General features: G+C 35.1%; 1 protein-coding gene across 2 annotated transcripts; it reads right to left on the bottom strand.

The window, feature by feature from the left end:
* Nucleotides 1–1,370: 1,370 nt before the first annotated feature.
* LOC120355147 lies at nt 1,371–27,832 on the bottom strand. 2 transcript variants are annotated; one of them, XM_039443470.1, is made up of 7 exons: nt 27,725–27,832; nt 9,265–9,465; nt 7,966–8,331; nt 6,498–6,733; nt 5,800–5,974; nt 5,002–5,101; nt 1,371–2,770 (listed from the first exon to the last, which is right to left on the bottom strand). In XM_039443470.1, the coding sequence occupies exons 2-7, from the start codon at nt 9,458–9,460 to the stop codon at nt 2,719–2,721; spliced, it is 1,125 nt and encodes a 374-aa protein (XP_039299404.1). In that variant the 5' UTR covers nt 9,461–9,465; nt 27,725–27,832; the 3' UTR covers nt 1,371–2,718. The 2 variants fall into 2 exon arrangements, with proteins under 2 accessions (XP_039299404.1, XP_039299410.1); XM_039443476.1 differs by lacking the exon at nt 7,966–8,331 and having other exon boundaries at nt 2,430–2,770.

Below are 27,832 nucleotides of genomic sequence, written 5' to 3' on the forward strand. Positions count from 1 at the left end.
ATGTATATATAGTGATACCAGAGTATGGAGGAATCTCTTTTCTTTTTATATTATCCTTAAAATGCAAAATTTCAAAAACTTTCAACATCGACGCGCAGTTGAAAAAGGAATATTCCTGCCAAATCGCATCGAATTCTATCAACGCGTTTGGCCGTAATTGCGTTACATACAGACAGACAAAAGCAAGTCGAGTTGTAACATAGACCTCACTATGTTCGGTCAACTATACAAGAAATATTTTAGAACTTGGGAGTTACATTGGAATAAAATATAATTTGGTAATTTAGATAAATCAAAGTTGATCAGTGCTCTTGAAAGTAATTTCAACTTTCTTCATTAACAGAGTTTGAAAATACAGTGTCATTGTTAAAACAGTAAATATACAGCGTGATAGATGGTCGACTCACAGAGAAACACAGGTTATAAATTCTTAAAATATTTATTAATGTAATAAACATTACATCTCTGAAATAAACATTGACAGTTCTATAAGCAGTACTTTTAGAATATGAGGCTATAAATCTATCTTCAAATTCCCTGCTAAAAGTAATGAACATGGATTGGCTATTTTCTTAAAAAAAGAAATCTCTTACAATATCTTCAACCATCAAACTGTTATAACAAATTTCGAATATTTGAGCCTTAACCTTTCTATAAGCGGATATAAATTTAATATAATAGCTTTATATAGACCTCATTGTGTTAGAAAGATTGATTTTATTTCAGATCTGGAGAAGTTGATTCTAGAATTTGATAATAGCAAATTTGATAACCTTGTTATAGTGGGAGATACAAACCTAGATCTTTTGAAAAGGAAAGATCATAATATTAATTTATATGAATCTATTCAAAGCTAAATTCATTTGGATGTATTAAAGGTATCTCCATTTTTACTCGTGAAGAACCTAGGTTAAACATAATAACCAAATCATGCATCAACCATATTTTTGTCAGGACTTATGATGATGTTGATGTGGACACCAGCATTATCAACGTAAAAATTTCAGACCACTACATTATCGCATGTACTCTTCATCTAATAGTTCCACTCTGCAATGATACAGATAACTCTAATAAAATTCTAAATAAATATACAGATAGATTGCTATTATTTGAGCTACTAGATCATGTAGATTGAAATATAACAGACCTTTTACACTCTCCAAATCTAATATATGATTTTATTACATCAAACTTTGATAAAGCTTATCAATTAGCTACAACTAGTAAATATCAAAATAAACGGTCAAATGATGACCCTATTCTTAAGAATGAATGGATGACAACCGACTTATATAATCAGCTTAAAGAGAGGGATAGATTGATTGTTTAGACGTTGGAAAAATAATTTAACTTTCAAAATACAATACTGTGCGTTCAGAAATAGAGTGAATAAATTAATAAAAAATAGAAAAAGAGATTTCATCATAATGAACTTTCAAAATGCAAAGAACGACATCAAACTGAAATGGAAATGCATAAATGGGATTCTGGGGCGAAGGGCAAGAGATGACTCTGACCACTCTATCTTACGTGAGTTTGATGGCTTGTTTCCTAAGGAAAATATCTGTGATGAATTTGCGGAATCATTCAGGAGGAACGTCAACAATATAGTACACAAATGCCCGCATATACTAATGCAAAATATACATACACCTACAAATCAAAGTCTTTATATTAAAAAAGCAAACTCAGATGATGTTTTGAAAATAATCAATAACTTGAATAAAAACAAATCTCCAGGTATTGATAATATAAGAGTTCTCGATATGCAGATGATAAAAGAAAAAATATGTAATTCAACTTCCAATCTGATTAATTTGAGTATAAGAAAGGGCATTTTCCAAGAGCCATTAAAGAAAGCCACAGTCAAACCAATACACAAATGTGGACCTCGCAGCTGTCTAGCAAATTACAGGCCTATTGCTAAACTCCAATCTTTGAAAAAATATTTGAAAAATATGTATCTGCATCTTTGAACCAATTAAATAATTACTAATTCTCAATATGGTTTTCAAAAAGGAAAAGGCACTGAGCAGCTTCTTGTCGAATTTACAAATGTAATTAACTGTCATCTTAATAATAGACTGCATGTACTGGCTATATTCATTGACTATTCAAAGGCTTTTGATACCCTCGATCACCAGTTTCTTTTGAATGAATTGAATAAGATTGGTATTTCTGGTTACAATTATGATTGGTTCAAGAATTATTTACATAACCTCTCTTTTCTTGTAAAATTAGATAAATACACCAGTCAATCTTATGGATGTGATGTAGGAGTACCACAGGGGAGTATACTAGCGCCTAATTTATATAACATTTACGTTAATGGATTGCCATCTGTGATAAAAAATGGAGAGCTCTTCATGTATGCAGACGACACTGCTTTGATAGTAGCCCATAAAAATTTCAAAATAGCCGAAAAATTGATTCAAGATGACTATAATAATATTCTTCGATGGTTACATGATAGGAACTTGATTATAATCATCCTTAGTTCATCTAATACCCCATACTCCTTTCAAATTCCTAAACTCCCAGTTACATGAAATTTGTTTTCTTAGTTTATTGATAAAGTTAGCATTCATTTTATTATTTGTAGGCACCTGCTGTAAAATCTTTTAGGTTTAGCGGGACCAATTTTGTTAATGCTTTTTACTGCATAAAATGATTGATTGATGATTGATTGATTGATGAAATGTATTCATCTAAGTTTCATTCTTGTGGAACCTGGACCCTTGAAATGTCATCCTCCTCATCCAGTGTGCTGAAAACCTAAAATAATAATTATTAAACGAAAATCCAAATTAAAAGCTGTAATTCACCCCGAAGACTTTTATGCTACTGCAAATATTGACAACAGGGTAAACAGCTAGATGGAAATTCGATGAGCGCTACTATTCAAAAATTATTTGTCAGCCAGGGAATCGAACCCAGTACCTCCTAATTGCCGGTCAGGAATGCTTACCCTTACACCAAAATGACAATCCCTGGATAGCAGCGCTCATTTTATACGAAGCCAGTCTACAGATGGAAATTACTGAGATATTGCAATTATTCAAATGCTAATGAATTAATAATAATTATTAAACGAAAATCCAAATCAAATGCTGTAATTCACCCTGAAAACGTATGCTACTGCAAATATTGGCAACAGGGTGAACAGCTAGATGGAAATTGGATGAGCGCTATTATTCAAAAACTAATTGTCAGCCCGGGAGTCGATTCCCAAATGAAACAAATAATTTTTGAATAGTAGCGCTCATCAAATTTCCATCTAGCTGTTTACCCTGTCGTCAATACTTGCAGTAGCAGAAGTCTTCGAGGTGAATTACAGCATTTAATTTGGATTTTCGTTCAATAATAATTATCAATTCATTAGCATTTGAATAATTACAACATCTCAGTAATTTCCAACCCCAAATAACTTAGTTATTACTGTACATAAACAGTAATTGAAAGTAATATTTTCAACTTTTGTAAAGTTGAATTATATCGAGCGATTTGATGTCACCATAAGAAATCAACAATTTTTCAGAGTGTTCAGAGATAGGATATTGCTTCAATAAAACTCAAGTTATTTGTTTCAAATTAATACGATATATTCAAAGTGTTAATATTCTCACGTCCTCTAAAACCTTGATAACTCACTCAATTATTTTAAAATTTGGCATGCATGCTTGTAATCCAATATATCTACAAGCCTAGCAATTACTAATACTAGTCTGTGACAATGAACAATGCACCGTATGAAAAGGGTGGCCTATTTAGTTATTTGACAAATATGGCTACTATAGCAACGCACATTAAATGAGTAAATTGAGAATATGGGGCTCGAATTATTCAATTCAAAATATTCAAAAAGTCAAAATTGTTTTTCTAAATTTCAATCATTTGGATATGTGACCTACAGAACTACTCATAGTTTACTATGTATTAACTAACAGGTACGCACGCTTCACTACGGGGTCACAAAAATCCCGTTATGGTACATGAGTTTAATTTTTTTTTTTAATAGAACATGAAATCCAATTGCTGCTTGCAGGTATGTGAGCACCACCCTCTACAAATATAAAGCCCACTCACTGATTTTGAAACGTCACGAAGGTAATTGCCAAGGAAGCTGTGAACGTCTTTTCTTTGTCAGCACTTGAGCTATAAAAGCTCTTGAAACTTTCCTCAATAATGATGTCACGTTTTAACTTTCATCTCTTGGAAAGCGCACCTAAAAAGTACCCTAATTATTATGCCTTGAACACACGATGCATACCGTATTAAAAACGAAACACAACAGGCGACTGTCGAGACTGTCAGAGATTTAGGGCCGGTTTCCGAGCTCGGGATCTATGAGTTCTGGACTAAGACCAGATAGAGTCCAGGACTAAAATAAGCGCTCGGGTCCAAATCGACTTTCTGAGTCACGGGTTTATCTTCTAAACTTCGGAGTCTGTTAAGTCCTCGACTACGTTAACGGCCTGACTCGGAAAGCCAATTTTCTGACTCCACAGTTAAAAGCCAATTAAAATCTAGAACTTAGCTAAACCTCAAGCTCGGAAACCGGCACTTGACTTTCAATTTGCACTCAGAATCCTATCAGCTGGCTGGAGATTTCAGACTACATTGATAACGTCTCAAAACCAGTGAGGGGGCTTTCTATGGAGAGGGTGGTGATGTGAGTGGGGATTTAAAGATTACAGAAGCACCCGTGGTGAAATTTCTTATGTAATTTTGAACTGACTGATCATACCTTTTTATCATCCTAAATCATACTTGATGTTCATGAACTTTGAGCATTTATTATAAAATCTATAAATAAATTTGAAATTTGGGCTTCGATGTGAACAACATTGATATTTTCTATCTGATAATACATGCAAAATTTGAAAATTGAAATCATCACCGTTTTTCAAAATGTGAAGCAACATTTTGCTAACAAATAAACGGCACACAAACAACAATCACACTCTTTTATTATTAAGAATAATAAGCATCACTTACCGAAGCTGTGAACGTTTTTTCGTCTGCATTTGAGCTAAAAAGCTCTTGAAACTTTTCTCAATTGTCTCTGGTTTCACCTTCCATTTCTTGGAAAGCGCACCTAAAAAGTAATAGGCTTGAATTAGTAAAATATTAAGTAAATCTCTTGACTCAACTCAGGAGTTTGACCGTGTGTAGTAAACACTGCTGCACATAACGATCTTCGTGTAATAAAACAGTAAGGAAATAAAGTGACTATATGAAAACAGTGTGGCAAAGTCATACACACCCACGAGCGTGTGTATTCTAGGCAGTCTAGAAAACCACTGACCGGGCGCTGTGTCTAGACCTAGATAATTCTCAATGTATCATAAGCTGCAGTGTTACTATTATGCGCCTAGAAAACCATAGCCTTGATAAAAGTATATATTTTGAAGCGCCCTGAAAATTTCCAGTCCATTTGGATCTCATCAGACATATTACATTTTTCTTCCGATGCAGGCCTACATCAAGTTTAGTAGAATGGGGTGGTAGTAGTACTGCAATACCCCTAGCTATCGTCTTGTCATTAATTTTTCATGGCGGTTCATCTCCCATTAAGAACTATAAATAACGAGAATAATCAAATTATAAATCTGTTCTGAATTCGTTAAAATAATGTGCGTTTTATAAGCAATACACTCTACAACTAAATTATTGAAACCGCATTCTTACAAAAATGTGTGTTCAGGATTAGAAGTTTGAGGACTTTAATGTTGTTTTTTTTGGGGCACTATTCAAGCCATTTTTCAAAATCAATAATTTATAAAGGTTACTCACTTATGAGAATTTTGCTTGTTGTTGTCGTGTAAAATGCGTTTTTTTGGACACCAAACCGCTGCTGCCCTTTCCACGTGAAACACTCTATCACAGAGTCCCCAAGAATTCCTCGGAGAGTAGTTGTGGCTGATCTGCCACAGCTTGTATGGCAGCCCACTTTCAACATAGCAGATACCTGTAGTAACAAACAAGGTTAACCATTAAATAAAGTTAAATATTTCAAAGAAACGTGTTCATACAAACATTTTAAGGTTTTCTGGTAAGTGGTTTTCAATGTCTTTAAAGCATTTACTTCCTGATATTTTTATTATAATTAGCCAAGGAAAACAATCCAAAAGAATATCTGAAAAATAATGGTTTGCTATGCTTGCAGCTTACAGAAATATACAAATTCTCCACAACATATTCGACACAAGTTAATTATCCAGAATTACACAACTTACAGAAAAGTGCCAAAGGCTTACGCCCAAAACGGTTATGCCTAAATTGTGTTGCCATAACAATGATTACTGGACATCATGTTCTAAGCAGGTACTGTGTAATTTACACACTCTGTATAAACTTCTATCATTTTTATATAGCCTAAACAAAATATTACAATGGCAATGACATTAGAACAGTTAACAGATGAAGAAAGGGGCAGTTGTTTGGGACAGTTTAATTAATTTCAGTAGTAAGAATCATAAAATATTACTCACAGCACTCTTTTTCTCCTCATTGGGTTTGAGTGATTTATCAAAAATCATAAAATCTTCAAGAGATTTGAAGGAAAAAGAGTACACTTTTCCCTCCTCCGCCGGAGACTCCTCCCCATCATCAGACTCAACATCTTTGATGTTTTCTCCATCTCTGGGCTGCTTGTCTTTTTTCTCCATTCGGCTGATGAGATCCAAATGCATGTCTTGCATTGCAATTTTCATTACTGTTTGTCCTCCTATAAAAAGCCATCCAGTAATGGTACAACATAAAAGTTTTTATGATACAATTTTATAAGATATATTTATTTATGAATCCTATTATATTAAGCGAGAAATTTTTATAAATCTGTTTAAATTTTTAATATCGGGGCAACGAGCTTCGCTCGTTATTTATTTATAAACTATTGATAAACAGAACACAATTCTTTAAAATGATTGGGGAAGGACTAACAGGCACAGCCCAAAACTGTTTCTTCCCCGAATTTTGATTTATACACTATAAATAGTCCAGAAAGTAGGTTATGGTCCATACAATTAAATTCAGGTTCAATTTTCAGTCCAAACATTTCAAAGAAAAAGTTCTAATTCAGATTATTTACAAACCAAATTGAATAACAAAATAACACTCACTAATCACTTAAAATTATGATAATAACTTATAGGTACTCTAGTTTAGAATGATTATCATATTGTCATGTCAACGAATCAGATTATTTTGATAAAGTCAATATAATAAATTTCTCGCTGATTGATTACACAGCTCCAAATAATCATGTCTCCCTCACACAACCGCATCTTCTGTTTTGACAGACGACGAAATTATCATAAAAATATCGCATCCCCGAAATTCATAAGCTGACGTATAGCCAGCTGTAAAATATGAACACAATCATTTTAGAGAATTGTGTTCTGTTTATCAATAAATAAAAATAACGAGCAAAGCTCGAAGCCCCGATTGTCATTAAATAAAATTCAAAATGCTATTTCAATTTGGAATGAAAAAATGACATGTATTAGAGATAATTGAATTGATGAAAAGAAAATGATAATAGTATGAAAACAAAAGTGAATATGAATGTATACAAAAAATATAATAACAAAATTGATAAAAATATTAAAAGATAGGTTGCAGTACTCATGAAATATGTACAATAAATAAGTGATTATGTACTACGTTTTCTTCATAGATCAGTGCTGAGTACTTTTTTCTAATCCATTGTACTGATTAATCAAAAAATTATAATTTATTTAATAATTATAATTATTGACACTATTATTAATAGTATGAAATTAGCTGTTTGCTGTGAGAAATTTCAATGTAACAGATATTGATAAAAATATGGGTTTTTCATTATTTAATTAATAGATAACAGATATTAATAGATAAAGATATTGATTATTCAATTAATAGATAGTAGCCTAACGTTTCAAACAAAATTTCATGCTAACACTGTGAACTAATATTTATTCTGTATGACACACAAGACGTGGCACAAATTTTCCAAAGTGGCTCCCCCAGGCATCGAAAAAGCACATACGTGCTTTTTCGCTATTCTACATTTTTTCTTTGGTGTGCTCGGATTTTGCGAAGAAGGAGTTGAGCATCTTTCTGGAGGATTGCTGCTTGACGGTGCAGGTATGCTTGGTGGTGCAGGTAGTGGAGGGAGAGTCGACCGTTTCATTTTTTTGGCGAATTCAATATCCTCTTCACTGCTACTGGTCTCCTCACGTTGCCGTCTTTTTCCTTTTCCCCTTGGCTCTCCTTCACTTTCGGTGACTGTCCTTCTCCCTTTACTTTTCCGGATTGCATCTTTCATGCATCGATCAAATGAATCTGAAATGTTGTTGAACGGGACCGCCAAAACGGAATAATAAAAAATACGTTCAAAATGCTTTTGTATAAATGTTTTATCATTACTCCATTCAAACCCACGACTTATATACCACAATACACATCTCGCCCCCTTTGTTTCGGTTGAATGTGGTTTTACTATATATATATATATAATATATATATATATATATATATATATATATATATAATATATATATATATATATATATATATATATATATATGGTTTACTATATTCCAGTTACAAACATCTGGAAAGTGTCACGAAACTCAGGCTAATTCAAAAATAATGAATTATATTCCTTTTATGATTAGGTTAAGTGCATGAAAAATGTTTTATAATGTGTGATTATTACAATCAAAAAAGTGATGAGTAGTGAAGGTGTTTTGGGTAAAATAAATAGTGAAAAATCTGTTTTTCTATGCAACTTAATATTTTTTAATTTCTGGGGGAAGACCCCTACCGACTGGAAAACATTCCATAAAACCCCCCACCCCCGCGGTGAAGGGGCCCCTAGGTAGTGACTGCCCAGGGTCTGTTTCAAATTCATTATTGATATATTTTTTTTACTTTATTTTAGACTTACTGTTGTAATTTTCAAGCACCACTTGTGAACTACAAACTAATATTATTAGAAAATCACCCAATGGAAAACTAATGGAAATCGACAGTTACAACTTGTAGCTTGCATATTTTAGTTTATTATGAAATCGGCCCCAGGAGCCCATTTCATAGAGAAGTACGAGTTACAAAACTACAAGGTGTTACTTGTAATAAATACATTACTTAGGCATAATGATAACATATTATGTTTTACTTATAATATTAACTAGTAGTTTGTTAGAAATATATACCCCAGAATGTTGATTGTTAACAATTTTAGAAATCTACAAATACCGAATGTGGTCTTACCATAGTCTCGTTTGATTATTTCTATGTTGGCAACTTCCCAATCTTCTTCGATTGTAGCACATTCCCTTGCCATTTTTATGGTTGTTGATTTCATCCTATCAGGATAGAAGCAGTTTGTTGGATTATTGATGTCTATCCAATTGTTTGGGACGGCATCATATAGACTTTCATCTTCCCTAAATATCAGAGTCCACATTTTTTCTGAAAAAAATATAATAGCCAAATAATAAAATACAAAAATGAAATGAGCTAGTATGTCATAGTGAATTTTCTCATGCGTATTTGTATGGTTAGACTATTGTTACTGTTTCTGACTACTATATGGGTCTGGAATAAACGTTCAATGTCCACTGAAAATTAAGTATACTTTTGTATACTAAGTAGAACAAGTCTTGTTCTTAATGTTTTCTAGAAAGGCAGAGGTATAGATATAATTATGTTAAATGTATGATATACTGAAGGCTGTATGAGATTAATGAAAACAATATAAAAATCTTGTAGTACCCTTCATTTAAAAGAAATAAATAAAGGGTACTAAAAGATTTTTAAATTGTTTTCATTAATTTGTTGAAAAGTTGCCCATGTGAATGAAGTGTTTTTATGCTATATGAAATGTATGAAGTTACAAAATATGTCAACAAAATGCAATGAAAGCAACATTGACAACTCACAAACTTATGCTACTTAAATCGTATAGAGTTGCGGGTTCTTCCATACATCGGACCCTGAGACTTCAATTGCTTGTTACGCTCATTGCCACAAATCTAGTTAGGGCCTACCAAATGACGTTTGACTACAATGACATCATTCCAATAAGTAGATATTTTGAGAGCTTTATAACTTATCTTAGATATTTTATTACTTGAAATAACAAAAAATTATGAAATACTACTTTTTAGGATGGAAAGCAAACAATCCTGCTGGTGTGATTAGAATACTTTACTTTTTGAGCTCCTTACTTTTTACTCTTAGGCTTAAGATAAAAAGCTAATAATATAGAATATTGAATTACCTCGATTAGTTTATAGTGATAAATGACGAGCTGTTGTTGTTATTGTCTCGTTCATTAGCAGTGCAGCATCGGAAATATATAGTACTTGCCCTCATACAAGAGAGCTGTACACTTTTTTGTAATCTCCTTTACAGGCCACGTTTTGATATCGGAGAGATTATGCCCCTTTACAATTGAAAATTGTAAGCTGCTTATAAGAGGTTGCCCATACAACTCAGTTTCTTGGATAAGCTGTTTACCAACTATGACAATCTCTTGCAATTCCTGAGAGTACACAATATTAACAATGAATACCACTTTTCCATTTTTAAGCAAGCATACATTATCTGGAGGGTTCACACCAACTTGAAAATGTTCATAATTTGCTGTTTTGTACTGGGGACTTGTACAGAGTGCCGGGACAGGACCATCAAAGTGCTGGTTTGAAAAAACTGGAATTTTTCCAATTGAAATTCTCTCTGGATCTTCAAAATCTGTATTGAATTCTTCCATGATTCTTTTTGAGATTTGCTGCAATGGCTTAGCGTGTCCTCTGACTTTTCTCTTCAGAGCATACAAAAAATTCTCAAACTGGAATGCTGAGATAGAATGTAGAGTAAAATTTGGTACTCTAGAGCAGTGATAATCAGCATCATCAACAATGTGAATAAGATTGTGGAAATTGTGAGTTATTATTACATCTCCATAAATAACTCTCACAGACTCAACAAAGTTCACTAATAAATTTCTTGCATATGCCCTAAGGCTTGGTGTTTTGCAGGTTGTCTCATTCAAAAGTATCGTAGATGCAATGTGGAGAGTTAAAAAGTTCTGATATTTTTCTGGGCTCAATATGCCTTTTAAAACAATGGGGCCATAATACAACAGGAATGACCTACACTCTGTTGCCTTCCATGATTTCACCATAGTTAGTTCTCTCGGTTTCCTTACAAACTCCCTTGGTATATTCTACCTGAATGATATTAATGCAGTTGAAATTGCATTGCGCTGCCTCAATGATAATCTGTTCGGTAAGGGTCCACTTGTCCATATAAATAATAAACTTCTCATAACCCCCAAGCATATCAAGTGCATATAGTCTAAGATAAAAGAATGCACAAAGTTTAGACCTTTCAAATGCACTAAAGGAGTAGTCCTTGGTTGGAATTTCTCATCACATCTAGAAAGAAAGTCTTCATGAGTTCGAGCTTCACAGTTGGTTTCCAAAAAAACTCTTCTTTTTTCTATTGTTACACCATTTACTTTACATCTAGTGCAAGATTTGAAGCCGTTGTGGGATGTTACTCCTAAAATAAAACTTTTTGCTGGAACATCACAACAAAATCCTGTGATATCAAAAGAAAAAAACTTTTCTTCAACAAATAACCCATTATCCACCAACTCATTAACATAATTTATAAATGCATTTAAGAATGTTGCCAAGTCATCTGGCTTCTTGGTTCCATAGTAAAGTCCTACAGGGTAAACCACATATTTTAATTGTGGTACATTTGTTACTGTGAACAGAATTGGGTATAACTCACTAGCAGAACTTTTAAATAATGGCAGGCCATCGATATTGAACAATAGACCCATTTCGGTGTTTGCAGGGATGGTTTTGTGTTTGGATAAAATTGAAGTGAGCTGATTTTTTATCCCGATATGGAAGTATTCCCCAGGAGACATTGAAATAATGTTCAGGGTGGAGGGAGTTTGAAGAATGGTACGGCCATCAACTGGTAGCTCATTAAAACAACTACTTTGGTGCCTGCGAAGGCCTTCACATAAACTAGATAGATGTGACACTGTGACATTGTTTTCAATTGCCCAATGTCTTAAAAAGCTTTTTATATTATCAACATCGGTATTACATTTATCATGTGATTTTTCAGTTTTTTCAATTACTCCTTCAATGTCACTGTCACTACCGGTACCCTCACTTTCAGTGTCATTTGATAGGTTGTAATGAAATTCTTCTTCATCTAAAAAATCATATCCCATTTGGCATATGTCTTCATCTTTTGTATCGTCATCTTCATATTCATTGCCTGTAGCAATACTTCGAGAGCATGTAGGAAGTTCATTATCGGGATTGTGTTGTAGTTCCCCCTCAAGGAAACAGCTTTTTTCAGGATCAACAGCTTGTGGATATTCTTCTTGTCCTAATCCCTTTTCTTCAAAACTTTCTTTTTCCTCTTCTTTTGTTTTTCTTAGTCGCTTTCTTTTACCTGAGTATGAGAGGTGAAAATAGGGCTTTTCACTTTTACTTTTTCTCGATTCAGCCATTTCACTGAGGTTAAATTTATTTCATGACCTGTAAATAATTAACATGAATTTACATTTCCTATAGTCACAATTGAATAGATTTCATATTCTTCCTTTAACCTTCATCCGCTCGCGCCTAGTGGAGTTACAATTCCGCTCGCGCGGCGGAAATTTGGCAAAGTGTGTAAGATATTTCCAATGTCACTGATTACAAGTACTAGCCTAAAATATAAGTTATTACAGGGATATAATCTGATTTTGATAAATTATATAGCTCATAATGACCTATAATATCTATGTAGCCTTCCTGAAGTTTTAAGGCTGGTATTAGACTATGATGACTCGTTATTAGATATCTATGATCATTTTATGTTATTTATATAATTATTGACATATGACCATAGTTGAACTATTATGGTATTAGTACATTACACTGTAATATTTTTCATCAAGGGTATTTGGTAATATTCATTTATGTCATAGAACCAGTGTAATACCGGCCGTGAAAGTAGTATTATAAAAATTTGTTCATATAAAATATCAGGGATTGGTTGAAACTTGTAATGAAAAAAAGTTTAGTCACTCACTCACAAATTTTGATATATATCTATCTGATAATGAGAAGTATACACAGTAATAATATCTAATCCACTTCTATGTTTTCTTGCAGTTATTGCAATTTTACAAGCCATAGGAGATAAATTGAAAAAATAAATACATTACAAATCGGTTTGAGATGAAAATTGTGCATTGTAATGTGGATAAAACTGATAGGCCTAAATTTGAGAAGATATTTGCAGAAAATGCTTAGTGGAGATCCCAACACAAGCGCTCGCACGGCCACCCACCGGTAGTCACATGCTAAAAATCACTCCTATGCTCAAGCGAGTCACCAATTGAGCTGAATATGGGCTAAAAAAGTTAGGGAAGATAGTGGGGGAGGAATACTTGGAACCCTCACCTCGACTAATATAGGCTACCTACTCTAATAATATATTTTTGTGCAATAAAATAGCGCTGGCGTTAGCCTAGCATAACTGGCGTTACACTGGTATTAAAAGCACCTAACCTGAACCTATCACAACCTAACCTGTAGGCTACCTAATCTAACATGTATCTAGCCAAACCAGTACCTAACCTAATCCACCCTTTAAAATGTAAAATAGTATTTTTCATCACATTTTTGGAATAGGCCTATTTCAAAAACTACTGAAGTAGCAAACTTCTAATTGGTTCAATTGGATTTCTAGACAAATTTTACACAGACTTGACTTTTTATAACCTATGCTAATCAATGCATAAAAAATTACAAAATTGAAAATCAGTTTAACAAAATTTCAACTTTTAGCGGCCATAACTCAAAGTGACCGCCACGAATGTTTCTGGTTTTATCATCAGAATAACATTCTAAATCGATTGCAATCAAAATTTTGATGCCAACTAACTGGGCAGATAAATAATTATAAATTAGCCTATAATAGAAAAGTTTTATTGTAACCACTGTTTTGAAGCGCTATTTTGTTAGGCTAGTTGTTTTGAACTCCTGCTTGATGAGTTCTAATGTAAGGCTGATCGTTTGGCTTTGATATTGAAGGATTTTGACTTTAAAGAGGTTTTTACAATAGCCTAAATTATCTGACTAGGTAGGCTTACTTGTTTCAGAATGTATAATTAAAATCAAATTGGTCTAGAAAATTATGTAGAATCAGGGCCGGATCTAGACAATTTTTGAGGGGGGGGCAAACTAAAATTTGCCGCCCCTCCCCCTCTTCACCCACAAAAAAATCCCTCACAAATTAAACAAAAATGGAACAGGTAAACAAATAAATTAAGAAAAGTTGAGATAGTTTTTATAAAGTATTATAATTCATACAAATATTCACACTATAAATAATGGTATGTAGGTCGTAGTAGTATAGACTTTAGATGCATCATAACTTAATCTCTAATGATTACTTTACGACTCTTTTTGGAGGCAAATTCTTTGATCACTTTATCAAAACTAATGTTTGAGGCTCGCTTGTGTTCAATGGTAATAATGCTAAGATCAGTGAGTCTTTGTTGAGACATAGAACTTCTTAGGTGATTTTTGACCAACTTGAGCTTGCTGAAACTAATAATAGAACAATAATGACATTGAGTAATGATTGAATTGAACGTACAATTTAGCAATGTTTAAATGAATAAAATTTAAAATACTTGAAAAATGATAGTAAAGATGAGAATCCTAACCTGACTAATAAAATCAGTCGAGAGACAAAAAATCCTAGATAATAGTCTGCAAATTCTTAGCAATCTTAAAGGTATGAAAGTACAAAAATTATATGAATATGAACAATTACCTAATTTCAACAAAAAAATGATAACTAGGAATTCAGTTTAGGTAGAATCCAATCGTACCTGAAGCTTTCAAGCTGTTGACTATGTAACACTGAAAGAGGACAACTTGGCTATAATGTATGCAGAAGGAGCAGAAAGTCTGTCCAGAACTGAAGGTTCGATTAATAATTAAAAATAGAAAAGGTTGAGAAATACCAAATACAATATTGAAAGGAGACGAAGCTCAGCATATTGTATTACATAAGCGGGCTGGGAAATGACAGCTTAAAGCATGTCAAGTTACATGGGGAATATTACTATATGTAGAACACATAAGTAATAATAATATAAGATAAAAAATCGAATGATTGATAGTATTTAAATAGTTATTATTTAGGAATAAAAAGTTAATCAAGAACCAAATTGATGGGATGAAGACTACCAGTAAACACAGTGCCTCTGAAAGGGTAAGTACAAAAATGTGAATATTAGAATAAGACTTCCCTGAATAATTAATGATGTGTTGCCAAAGTGATAGACCTACGGTGACTCAAAATCCGAGGATGAAACTTGACTCCTGTCAAGTACATTGTAGTTGCAGACAGCTGCTGGGCTAATAGAAGTTGAACGATGAAGATATCTTGACTATATCCTGATAAACGGTGACCGATGCGGAAGAGAACTTGACTTGAATACGTTGAGATATTGAAAGTTGAGACTGTTCCAATATTAAAATTGATAATGAATATAACGACAAATGGGCACTTCTCAAATTGAATGAGTTTCACTGGTTGAATGTTAATTGGAAAAAAGTTCCACCATGAGTTAAGTAGAATAAATTAATGTTTGAAGTTATGTCCTAAAGTTGATGTAATTGCAGTGAATAAATATTTGAATAATGAGATAAAATGTTCTTGACGAATGAAATCACTGGCATCAGTAAAAATTGAGATTGACAAGGTTCGACTAAACAAATGATGAGTAGCTAAAAATGAGTAGCGGTTGACGATGAAGGGCAAACTGCACTTGCGCGAATTTCCCGAGTTGAAATGTTGAATAAGGTAAGCTGCACTTGCACAAGACTTCCCTGAATAAAATGTATCTCCTGAGAGCATACAAGATGAATGAATGTAACCGCTAAATAATGTGTACTGATGCTCAGTAAAATTGAAGTGATAAATAATGAATCAAAAGTTCATATTGAGAATTGTTGAAAGTTCAAGTGGAATTCATGGTGGAAAAGAATGTTGAAATTACTTACAGTTCATAACACTAATATGATGAATAATTGAAAAAGTGGTACGCAGAAAGCATGGCGTGATTTGCAAAAGGGACGCTTAGTAGAAAAGTCCCGGAAGGTATGTTAAATTCATAGAAATTATGGTTGAAAAACGTTCACTGATGATAAATGCGTTGAATGGTTATCGAATAAGCACACAAACTAGGACATAATGAATGATGAAAATGGATAAAGTTTTCCAAAGATGGACGCGTTGAACTAAGATGTTACATCGTATAGCTGTACAAAGAGAGTGACGCTACTTGCTTGCTGGTTGAAGAAACAGGAACTGCCCGTAGCAGAAACATGATGTAATCGGCAGTGAAGTGCACAAACTCAACGAATGAAGTGAAAATATAAAATCGATATTAAGCTAACTGAAGGTGTTGAGGTTGATGTGACTGTTGAAGTATACCAATGGAGGTTCAAAAACAATGAAAATACCGGGTGTTTATAAATGAATATCGGAGTTTTAACTGCTCATAATATTTATTACATTAAATGTACAGTTTTAAACTATATACCAAATGAAAAAGCAACTCAAACAGTTTTACCAAGAACCTTATAAATGTTCAATGTGACTACCATTTGTCACACGGCACACATCAAGTCTATAGCTGAGTTCTTCCCAAACTTTGATCAGTGTGTCTTCAGTAATTGTTGCAACAGCTGCTTCAATCCTGTTTCTTAATTCGGGGAGGTCAGCTGGTAGCGGAGGCACATATACATGGTCCTTGATGAACCCCCAAAGGTAGAAATCGCATGGCGTCAGGTCGGGTGAACGTGGAGGCCATGCATAGCAAGCTCTGTCATTAGGCCCCTTGCGGCCAATCCAGCGGTTGGGTACAGTGCCGTTCAACCAACTGTGTACTTCGTTATGCCAGTGAGGTGGTGCACCATCTTGCTGGAAAATGAAGTTTTCTGGTTCATCTTCTTCCAACTGAGGGAAGAGCCATTGCTCTAGTGTACAAGGTAAGAAATACCAGTTACAGTAGCTTCGACAAAAAAGAAAGGCCCATAAACCTTCTGCCGAGATATGGCACAAAAAACATTCAATTTAGGTGAGTCTCGTTGCATTTGTATCATCTCGTGAGGATTCTCTGAGCCCCAGATCCGCACATTATGAGTGTTCACAAGTCCACTAAGATGAAAGGTCGATTCATCACTGAATACGACATGATCCAGAAAATCTTCATCGTCATGAGACAACATTTCATTAGCAAAGTTGGCACGTAATCTGTGGTCTGTAGGCTTTAGAGCCTGTAATAACTGTAAACGGTAAGGACGTAGTTGCAAGCGTTTTCTTAAAACTTTCCAAACAGTCGACACAGGAATTTCTAATTCATGACTAGCCTTCCGAACTGATTTCATTGGGCTACGAGTGAACGACTCTCGCACTCGTTCAACAGCCTCGTCACTTACTCTTGGTCGTCCCATGCTCTTACCTTTACAAAGGCAGCCGGTATCTTCAAACTGATGGTACCATCTACAGATGTTATTGTCACTTGGGGGATCGCAACCGAACTTAATACGGAACGCACGTTGCACAGTAACTACAGATTCGGTCTTTGCAAACTGTAAAACACAAAACGCTTTCTGTTCACTAGTCGCCATCTTTGCTACTACCGCTGTCTAGCGGATTGCGGCGGAAACATTACGCGCACATGCGCACTGGCGCAAACCAACAAAACTGTTTGAGTTGCTCTCTAATTTGACATGTCATTTATAACTGTAACTTTAATGTAAAGAAAATTATAACGTGTTAAAACCCCAATATTCATTTATAAACACCCGGTACAATTCAAAATACTTATAGATGAATATTAAACTAGAAAACATTGAAAGAAGCAGACGACAACTAGTGCTACTATTGATCAAGCGATCAATGAAACTGTGACGTCAGAGATTGCATGACAAGTGAGAATGTTGTCTGTGGACTGTAGCAGTGGTAGATTCAAATATTACAAAAACAAGATGGACGACCATAAAACTGGCTAAAATATGAGACGAAATCTAACATAAAGCTCCCCCCTCGATGCAGGAACGAGTCTTGTCAACCAAGACGTAGCAAGTGCAAAAAAATGATGAGTACGAAAAAATACATATATGTTAGATGAGTCGAATAGAAATACAATAGCAATACGAATAATAGGTGGATAACATGATGAATAAATGTTAATACAAAAGGACAAGTAGTGAATGACTACCAAAAAAACAAATCATCTTCAAATGCTGGAAGCGGAGCGAGACTAGAGATGGCTCTCTTGAACCTACCATGTGCAGTTTGCACTGTAACAACACAAACTTTTCCATCTGCACCTGGATGAGTTTCAATGATGCGAGCTAACTTCCATGTGGAAGGAGCAGAATTGAGATCTTTCAGAAGAACCATGGTGTCAACTGTGAGATTGTCCGATTCAGTAAGCCATTTGTGCTTGCATTGAAGTGTGACTAAGTACTCCTTAGACCATCTGTCCCAAAGTTCTTGAGTGATTTTTTGAAGAAGTTTCCAACGACACCTGTTATCAACATGGGTGGTGGGTGGGCAATGGAAAGGCAACGCAGTCAATGGGCAACCAACTAAGAAGTGACCTGGCGAGAGATACTGAAGATCTTGAGGGTCCTCTGTAAGAGGTACGAGTGGACGAGAGTTAAGGATAGCTTCAATTTGAGCTGCAAATGTAGTCATATCTTCAAAATTAAGAATATGATTGAATGTGACGACTTTGAAAATTTTCTTGAAATTCTTGACAGCATTCTCCCACAGACCTCCAAAAGATGGGGTGTGAGGTGGAATGAAGTGCCACTTGATATTGAGAACCGACGTGTAGTTATGAATATCTTGTTGAGTTTTAGATGACTCAAAGAACTGATGTAGATCTTGTAGTTCATTGTTTGCACCTACAAACGTGGTTGCATTGTCCGAAAATATGGAGTGTGGAATACCACGACGTGATGAGAAGTGTATGAGTGCCGCTATAAAGGCTTTCGTTGTCAACTCTGAGACGACTTCTACGTGTACTGCTTTCGTGACCATGCAGACGAAGATAGCTAAATAAGCTTTCGAATATGTGTGTGATTTCTTGGAACCAACAAGTAATGAAAACGGTCCAGCATAATCTATGCCAGAGTTATAGAATGGAAAATCAGACTGTATTCTGACAGGAGGAAGTTGTCCCATGATTTGTTCTGAACGAAATTTGGCAAAGCGAAAACATAAATGGCAGGATTTCAAAACTGATTTGACTGTACAACGAGTAGATAGTATCCAATAACGCTGACGTAATGAAGTCATGGTGCTCTGAACTCCATCATGAGAAAGACGTCGATGATATGACATGATGAGCGCACGAGTGAAACGATGCTTAGAAGGCAAGATGATTTGATGTTTGTAGTCGTACGGCAAGTCCGATTGACTCAATCTGCCGCCAACTCTCAATAATGAGTCATTGTCAATGAATGGCGATAGCGCTTTCAAGGAACTAGACGGAAGCAATTCTCTGCCTTGATGGAGAAGACGAATATCTTCTGTGAATGCTTCTGCTTGAACCGTGCGGATGATCGCAATTTCTGCCTCTTGAATTTCTTCTACTGTGAGTAGACCAAATCTGCGCTGATCAGGATGATGACGTCGAGTGATGTTATGGATGAAACGACGAACGTATGCTGTTGAACGGATGATGCGATGATAATCAGACAATTTATGAATGATATTGTTCAACACTGAAGTTGTGACTCTAGTGGCATGTGATGAGATAGAACGGATGATTGCAACATTACAGGAGATGTCATTCCATGTAGCTTCTTTTTACGGCAAGGCTACAGAAAATCTGCCATCATCTTGACGTTGAACATTCTCAATGTAGTGCTGCTCAATTTGTGTGTGTTCTGCTGGCGTGCTGGATTCAGTATCAATTTCTTCAATTTGCCAAAATTTTTCCAATTGCTTAGAGATGTCTGCGTTGGACACATGTTCAATGCTAGAAACGAAATTGGAAATGTGTTGATGGGTGACAGATGATTTATAAGCAGGAATGGAGCCCCAGACTACCCAACCTAACTTGGTATTTTGAAGAATACAGCTTTCGGACAGACGAATCTGACCAGGTAAATGAAGCATGGTGTAGACATCAACGTTTAAGAGTATGTCCACTTCTGAAATTCTGAAGAAGGTAGGATCGGCTAAAACATCATTGGGGGGGATATTGAAATCTGAAAAATTGAGTCCAGATGGTGGAACACTAGGAACAATTTTCTCTGTGACAATGCAATCAATGTGAGTTGACCAAGTTCGGTCAGGTGAGTGAATACTTAAAGATGACAAATTCAATAAGGTAGCATTACTGCCAGATACAGTGTGAACTGTGCTGCCAGTACAAATAGTGGGTAATTGAAGTTGAGTAGCTAATTGACGTGAAATAAAACAGCTGTCAGAGCCACTGTCAAGGAGTGTGCGGCAAATTACAGCTTGACCACTCTTGTCAAAGACGATCAGCTGGGCTGTAGGCATGATGCAAGTGCGTCTGCTATCAATGGATTTGATTTGTGGTGCGCTGTGGGCATAGCTGACTGTCTGATTGTGAGATTCAACAACATTTGTGGCAGGCTGCAAACTGGATTGAGATGAATCAAATTGACGACTTCCCTCAGAATTTGATGACTGAGGTCTAGAGGGAATTGAATTGACAACATTACTAGAAGTCGGCAACTGCTGGACAAGGCTAGTTGACATTTGCGGCGCAGGTGAAACCATGTGTGTCATTGGCACTGCTGAATTGGAGTTCATTGATGCTGGATGCACTGATGACATTTGCGATGGCTGGTTGTATTGATTATCATACCTTAATTGTTGTTGTGACTGATGAGGTATGTTATACTCACAGTACTGCATGCTCTGCAACAGATTTTTCACTGGATTGCGCGCATGGTTCGATGTTGTGACATAGTTGGACCTCTTAGGGACAGGACTTGACCCATGAAGTAGCATGTGATGTCGTAAATTGCACGTCTTGCAGGAACCTTGACATTGGTGAGCTCGATCCCATGGCCAAATACAGTTGACACACAAAGATTTTTTCAATACAGCAGAGGTTCGCTCTGAAGTTGGAATTTTGAGAAGTTGATTACAATTGAAAATGTTGTGAGAGCCATTGTGACAAAAATAACACTCAGAAGTTGATGCTCTGTTGAAAACATTTGGTGAATTTAAAGTGTTGAAATTCATGATATTGGCTTTGGGCTGTGATGGTTGTCGACTGGTGCTAGGCTGGTTATTAGCCGGCGTATTGCGTTGCACTGATGTGTTGTTGAATGAGCTCGACAGTGCTTGTGAGATTTTATGTTGCGACTCTAAAAAGTCCCAAAGGCAATCAATGGTAAGTTGAGATTTGGTAGAACAAAATCTCTCCCAATCTCTAATAGTAGCATTGTCAAATCGTGACACAGTGAGAAAAATAAAAATGAGAACTTTCACACTAATATTGAGCGCAAGGGCTTCAAGAGCAGAGATATTTGTCTTTTGATTGTCAATAAATAATCTCCACGATTGGGATGATCTACAGTCAAGTTTAGGAGGGTTGAGTATGGCTGAAATATGAGTTTCGGCAATTAATAATGAATTATTGTAACGTTGAGTCAAGAGTTCCCATGCTAACTCAAAATCTCCAGAAGGAGAATTAGAAATTCTGTTAAGTGCTTCTCCAGAAAGGACTTGACACAGGTAATGAAATTTCAATGTATTATCAAGGTTACAGTTATTGATAACAAGACTTGTAAAGGTCGATTTGAAATTGAGCCAAGCGCTGAGACTGCCATCAAATTTTGGCAATGGAATGTCCGGTAGACGAGCGCTCACCATGTGAGGAGAATCAACGTGATTTGAGTGAGATGGGGAGCTGACTTCACTTACTCTTTTAGTTTTCAATTCATATTCATATATGGCATTGGAGAGTACAGAATTAACAGTACCAAAATTCTGGCGAATTTGGTGGCACAATTCAATGTCAACAGGCAAACCTTTGTTGGAAAGATTTTCAGTAGTACTATGAAAATTTTTCTTAAGCATTAACATCTCTTGTTTGAGATCTTCAGCTAAAAAATAGTCATTACAATTTTGAATTTCTTTGATAACACCATCTTGAATTAATCGAATCAATTGCCGATTGATAGTGTCAAGATTGTTAGGAATGGTGGGAGACGGACATTGTCTAACCTCACTTTGAGAAACTTCACCTTCAAGGGTGACGAGCGAGTCGTTTGGATTCTCCATACTGAATTGTACAAAATATATATAGACTTGAAAAAATTAATAAATATTTGAGTAATATAAGAACAGATATATATGAATATAATGTTGAATGGATATAATAAAACGATGTAACACAATAACTAGCACAATAAGTACACAATGGTTGATTATAGAAATTGTCAATGAAAACTAATCTGTTGATTGTTTGATATAAATGAATGTCGTCAATGGTTTGTTGACTAGTTGCGTAAAAAATTAGTGATAATTGCACAATGAAAATTGCTTGTCAAGATAGCACCAAATGCGTGATAAGTATTAATATTTGCATGAATTCAATGCATTTAAAAATATTAAGTAAATTGATGAATAGATAAGTCTCTTGACAGAACAAAATTGAATAGTAATCCTAAAAAATTTATGACACTCACAGAGAAAAGATATTACAAAAGGTATGTCGGTAAAATGAATTTACAGAATTGATAAATGGTTCGGTCTTACAAATTGAATAGCCAGCGACTGATTCGGTCCCCAGATGAATTGCCTTTAAACTTGGCAAGATGCGAGGTGCAGCAGTGTTCTGAATGCTTCTGTGCTGGCAAGATGCGAGGTGCAGCAGTGTTCTGAATGCTTCTGTGCTTGGAATCGGCTCTCGCTCAGGTCTGGGTCCACAAACAGTTTACAGGTTGGCTCGTTCACTGCGCCGATACAACGTAGTGTACCTTTCTGGCCGCAGTGCTGGTTCACCCTTCGATACTGAAATATATACGAGTATTATTAGAATGATGTAAGACTAATATATGCTAGAATGCAGTTGATAAACATGGACGCTGACTGCTCTACCTGTATTGGGTATATTCAACTAACTACAGAGGACTTGAAAAAATTAAGGTACCCAAAGAGAAACTTGAAAATTAGCAATCCAATAAAATAGTTACGAATCACCACAGGATGCCAGACGATCCGTGCCCAGATGAGGACCAAGAAATAATGTTGACTGTCAGTAGATCGGGTTGTAAGGCCGATCTGCAAAGTAGTGGACTGTGTGAAAGTGTATAGATGAGATTTATATCTGATCTAGGCACTGACAGCTCTTCATTATTTGCTATGAGCGGATTTACATACCTTGAATGTGTAGATCCGAAAAAAATACCTCTGGTTTAATGTGCGTCTGAGCACAAGTAAAATGCACAAAAGTAGTGCAATAATGATGACTAATAATTGAAGAGTGATAGATAATAAGTTTCTTATTATCCGTATGTAATGCTGATATTTGAATGTAACTATTGGAATGCTTAAAATTAATGTAGTTGTAATTAAAATAAAAAGAATTAGGAATGCACTCAAGTTGTTTATTGTACCTAGACTTTTTGCTAGTACGTTTAAGAATAATGATACAATGTTTCAAAATGATGTTACCTCTGTGAGCGCAAAGATTGAGTAATACAAAGATACAGTTGGGATTTCAATGTTAATGTTGAAATACACACTAGAGTATATTGATGCTGAAACTAATAATAGAACAATAATGACATTGAGTAATGATTGAATTGAACGTACAATTTAGCAATGTTTAAATGAATAAAATTTAAAATACTTGAAAAATGATAGTAAAGATGAGAATCCTAACCTGACTAATAAAATCAATCGAGAGACAAAAAATCCTAGATAATAGTCCTGCAAATTCTTAGCAATCTTAAAGGTATGAAAGTACAAAAATTATATGAATATGAACAATTACCTAATTTCAACAAAAAAATGATAACTAGGAATTCAGTTTAGGTAGAATCCAATCGTACCTGAAGCTTTCAAGCTGTTGACTATGTAACACTGAAAGAGGACAACTTGGCTATAATGTATGCAGAAGGAGCAGAAAGTCTGTCCAGAACTGAAGGTTCGATTAATAATTAAAAATAGAAAAGGTTGAGAAATACCAAATACAATATTGAAAGGAGACGAAGCTCAGCATATTGTATTACATAAGCGGGCTGGGAAATGACAGCTTAAAGCATGTCAAGTTACATGGGGAATATTACTATATGTAGAACACATAAGTAATAATAATATAAGATAAAAAATCGAATGATTGATAGTATTTAAATAGTTATTATTTAGGAATAAAAAGTTAATCAAGAACCAAATTGATGGGATGAAGACTACCAGTAAACACAGTGCCTCTGAAAGGGTAAGTACAAAAATGTGAATATTAGAATAAGACTTCCCTGAATAATTAATGATGTGTTGCCAAAGTGATAGGCCTACAGTGACTCAAAATCTGAGGATGAAACTTGACTCCTGTCAAGTACATTGTAGTTGCAGACAGCTGCTGGGCTAATAGAAGTTGAACGATGAAGATATCTTGACTATATCCTGATAAACGGTGACCGATGCGGAAGAGAACTTGACTTGAATACGTTGAGATATTGAAAGTTGAGACTGTTCCAATATTAAAATTGATAATGAATATAACGACGAATGGGCACTTCACAAATTGAATGAGTTTCACTGGTTGAATGTTAATTGGAAAAAAGTTCCACCATGAGTTAAGTAGAATAAATTAATGTTTGAAGTTATGTCCTACAGTTGATGTAATTGCAGTGAATAAATATTTGAATAATGAGATAAAATGTTCTTGACGAATGAAATCACTGGCATCAGTAAAAATTGAGATTGACAAGGTTCGACTAAACAAATGATGAGTAGCTAAAAATGAGTAGCGGTTGACGATGAAGGGCAAACTGCACTTGCGCGAATTTCCCGAGTTGAAATGTTGAATAAGGTAAGCTGCACTTGCACAAGACTTCCCTGAATAAAATGTATCTCCTGAGAGCATACAAGATGAATGAATGTAACCACTAAATAATGTGTACTGATGCTCAGTAAAATTGAAGTGATAAATAATGAATCAAAAGTTCATATTGAGAATTGTTGAAAGTTCAAGTGGAATTCATGGTGGAAAAGAATGTTGAAATTACTTACAGTTCATAACACTAATATGATGAATAATTGAAAAAGTGGTACGCAGAAAGCATGGCGTGATTTGCAAAAGGGACGCTTAGTAGAAAAGTCCCGAAAGGTATGTTAAATTCATAGAAATTATGGTTGAAAAACGTTCACTGATGATAAATGCGTTGAATGGTTATCGAATAAGCACACAAACTAGGACATAATGAATGATGAAAATGGATAAAGTTTTCCAAAGATGGACGCATTGAACTAAGATGTTACATCGTATAGCTGTACAAAGAGAGTGACGCTACTTGCTTGCTGGTTGAAGAAACAGGAACTGCCCGTAGCGGAAACATGATGTAATCGGCAGTGAAGTGCACAAACTCAACGAATGAAGTGAAAATATAAAATCGATTTTAAGCGAACTGAACTAACAACTCCTTTTTGTTCAAGTCTTCCTTATATGTGTCTGCCAACTCACCAGCTTTGAGTTTCAAGTTCTCTAAGCTCATTTCATTAATTTGGCTGCCATTCAAAAACCCAAACTTATCATTTATATTCTGCAATGATTTAAATCTGTTGCTCATTTCCATGATTAACCTATCCGGAATTTGCAGCATGGATGTAATGAACAGCTCTTCAGGGGTGTGGGTTAAAGCTTCATCTTCACAAAGTTCGTCATACATTTTTTTCCTTTTCCTCTTCCTTTTTTCTGTGAATTCTGGAGATATATCATTCAATTTGTGCAATCAACTTTGCTTCAGAAAGTGCTTCAGACTGTGAATACTCTCGTGAAGTTTTCAGAAACTGACAAAGTCCTAGAATGTTTCTGGAAGCCTGGTCAACTGTTAAGTCTTCTCTTTGTAGAAGCTTATTAACACCATCAATCTTTTTCAGTTGTGAATACCAAAAACAACACAAAACAATAAATTCAAAAGTTTTCAACTTGTTAAGCAAAGATTTAGATTCTGATTTTGAGTCAGATGATGAGAAAGGGTGATCTAGGATTTCTTCTAGTGCCTCTATGACTTTGCCAAAGTGTTTGTACACAGCTTCAACAGCCTCGATTCTAGCAGACCATCTAGTTTTACTTTGTGATTTCAGAGTTGTTGGTACATGCTTCATTAAAATTTCCCATCGTGAAGTGGAAGCAACAAAAAAATTGTATAAACTCCCCAAAGTTCCAAAAAAGCTTTGTGCTTGAATTTTTGTACTGTGCTCCACTGAGCCTTTTTCGACCATCCATGTTATATTAAACAACAAGGCAACAGTAAAAAGAAGTAAACATTACATTATTACCAGTGCAATAACAGATAATTGAATTAAGTATGTAGAAGGAAAAAACTAAACAACAGCAGAAAACACGAAACACAGTAGTTGCACTCTTGCAAACTTGCACTTAGCAAAGCAGCAAAAGATGCTTCAGTGTTGCCACTTGTCAGATACCACAATCCCAGAGGCTGTTTTTCCCCACATTCGATTGAAAATTCCCCCACATTTCAATATTTATCCTTTTATCAGTAATATTGAAGTACCCATGTAGCTAGTATAAGTGAAAAAGTCATAGAAAATACAAGAATTAGTAAAATATATTTTCAAATTGAGTAATTCTTTTATTTAAAAATTTACTCTAAGAGTAAAAATTTACCTTTCAACTAGGCGAAAATTCCCCACATCTGGCAACACTGATTGAGGGCGGCATGGCAGTGAGGCTGGCATTGAGTGGGATGGCGATCAGCTAAAATTGTAAACAAACTTTGCTGTGCTGCTTATTATGCTATTAGGGCTCTCACTCGCTCAGTGTTTTCTACTCGTTGCAATAGATTTATATTGATTGCTATTGTAAAATTATAATTATTGTTTGATTATTATGTTATGCAGTTTTGAAATTACTTAATTGACGTTACTTATGACGTTTGGCTCGTTTCATTAAAAACTTTTACAAACTGTATTAAACAAATTTTCTGCAACCAGAAATTTGCCGCCCCTCAACCCTGCCGCCCGGGGCAACCGCCCCCTCTGCCCCCCCCCCCTTGTTCCGGCCCTGTGTAGAATTACCCTACCTTTTAGAAATGGGCTACCAAGATGGGCTCTAATTAGCAGTCAGCCCACCAATCTTTAAAAATAACATTTAGCCTAGCCTAATGTAACATGCCTAGCCTAGAAAGTAATGATCGGAAATTCTAGTCATTGAGGCTTATGATCAAGCTAGAACTTCATTTATTAGAAATAATACAAACAATTTGATAATTATCAAGCCTACTGCCGACTAAAGTATAGATTATAAACGTTGTATTGAATACTATAAGCTATTTAATAGCCTAGGCCTATTACTGAATGGAAATTTGCCTAAAGCCTATTCTTGTAATAATAAGTCTAGTCTAGGAATTTGCAAGATAAATAAAATACTTACCAGTGAATAGGCTGTGTGAGTAGGTGAATAACTTCACTTCAAATCTAATTTATTCAGAAGTTCACGAAAAATAACCATAAAAGCTTAGGTAGATGTAGGAAGTCCAAG

This window comes from Nilaparvata lugens, chromosome 1, assembly GCF_014356525.2.
Source record: "Nilaparvata lugens isolate BPH chromosome 1, ASM1435652v1, whole genome shotgun sequence".
Classification (NCBI taxonomy): Eukaryota; Metazoa; Arthropoda; class Insecta; order Hemiptera; family Delphacidae; genus Nilaparvata; species Nilaparvata lugens.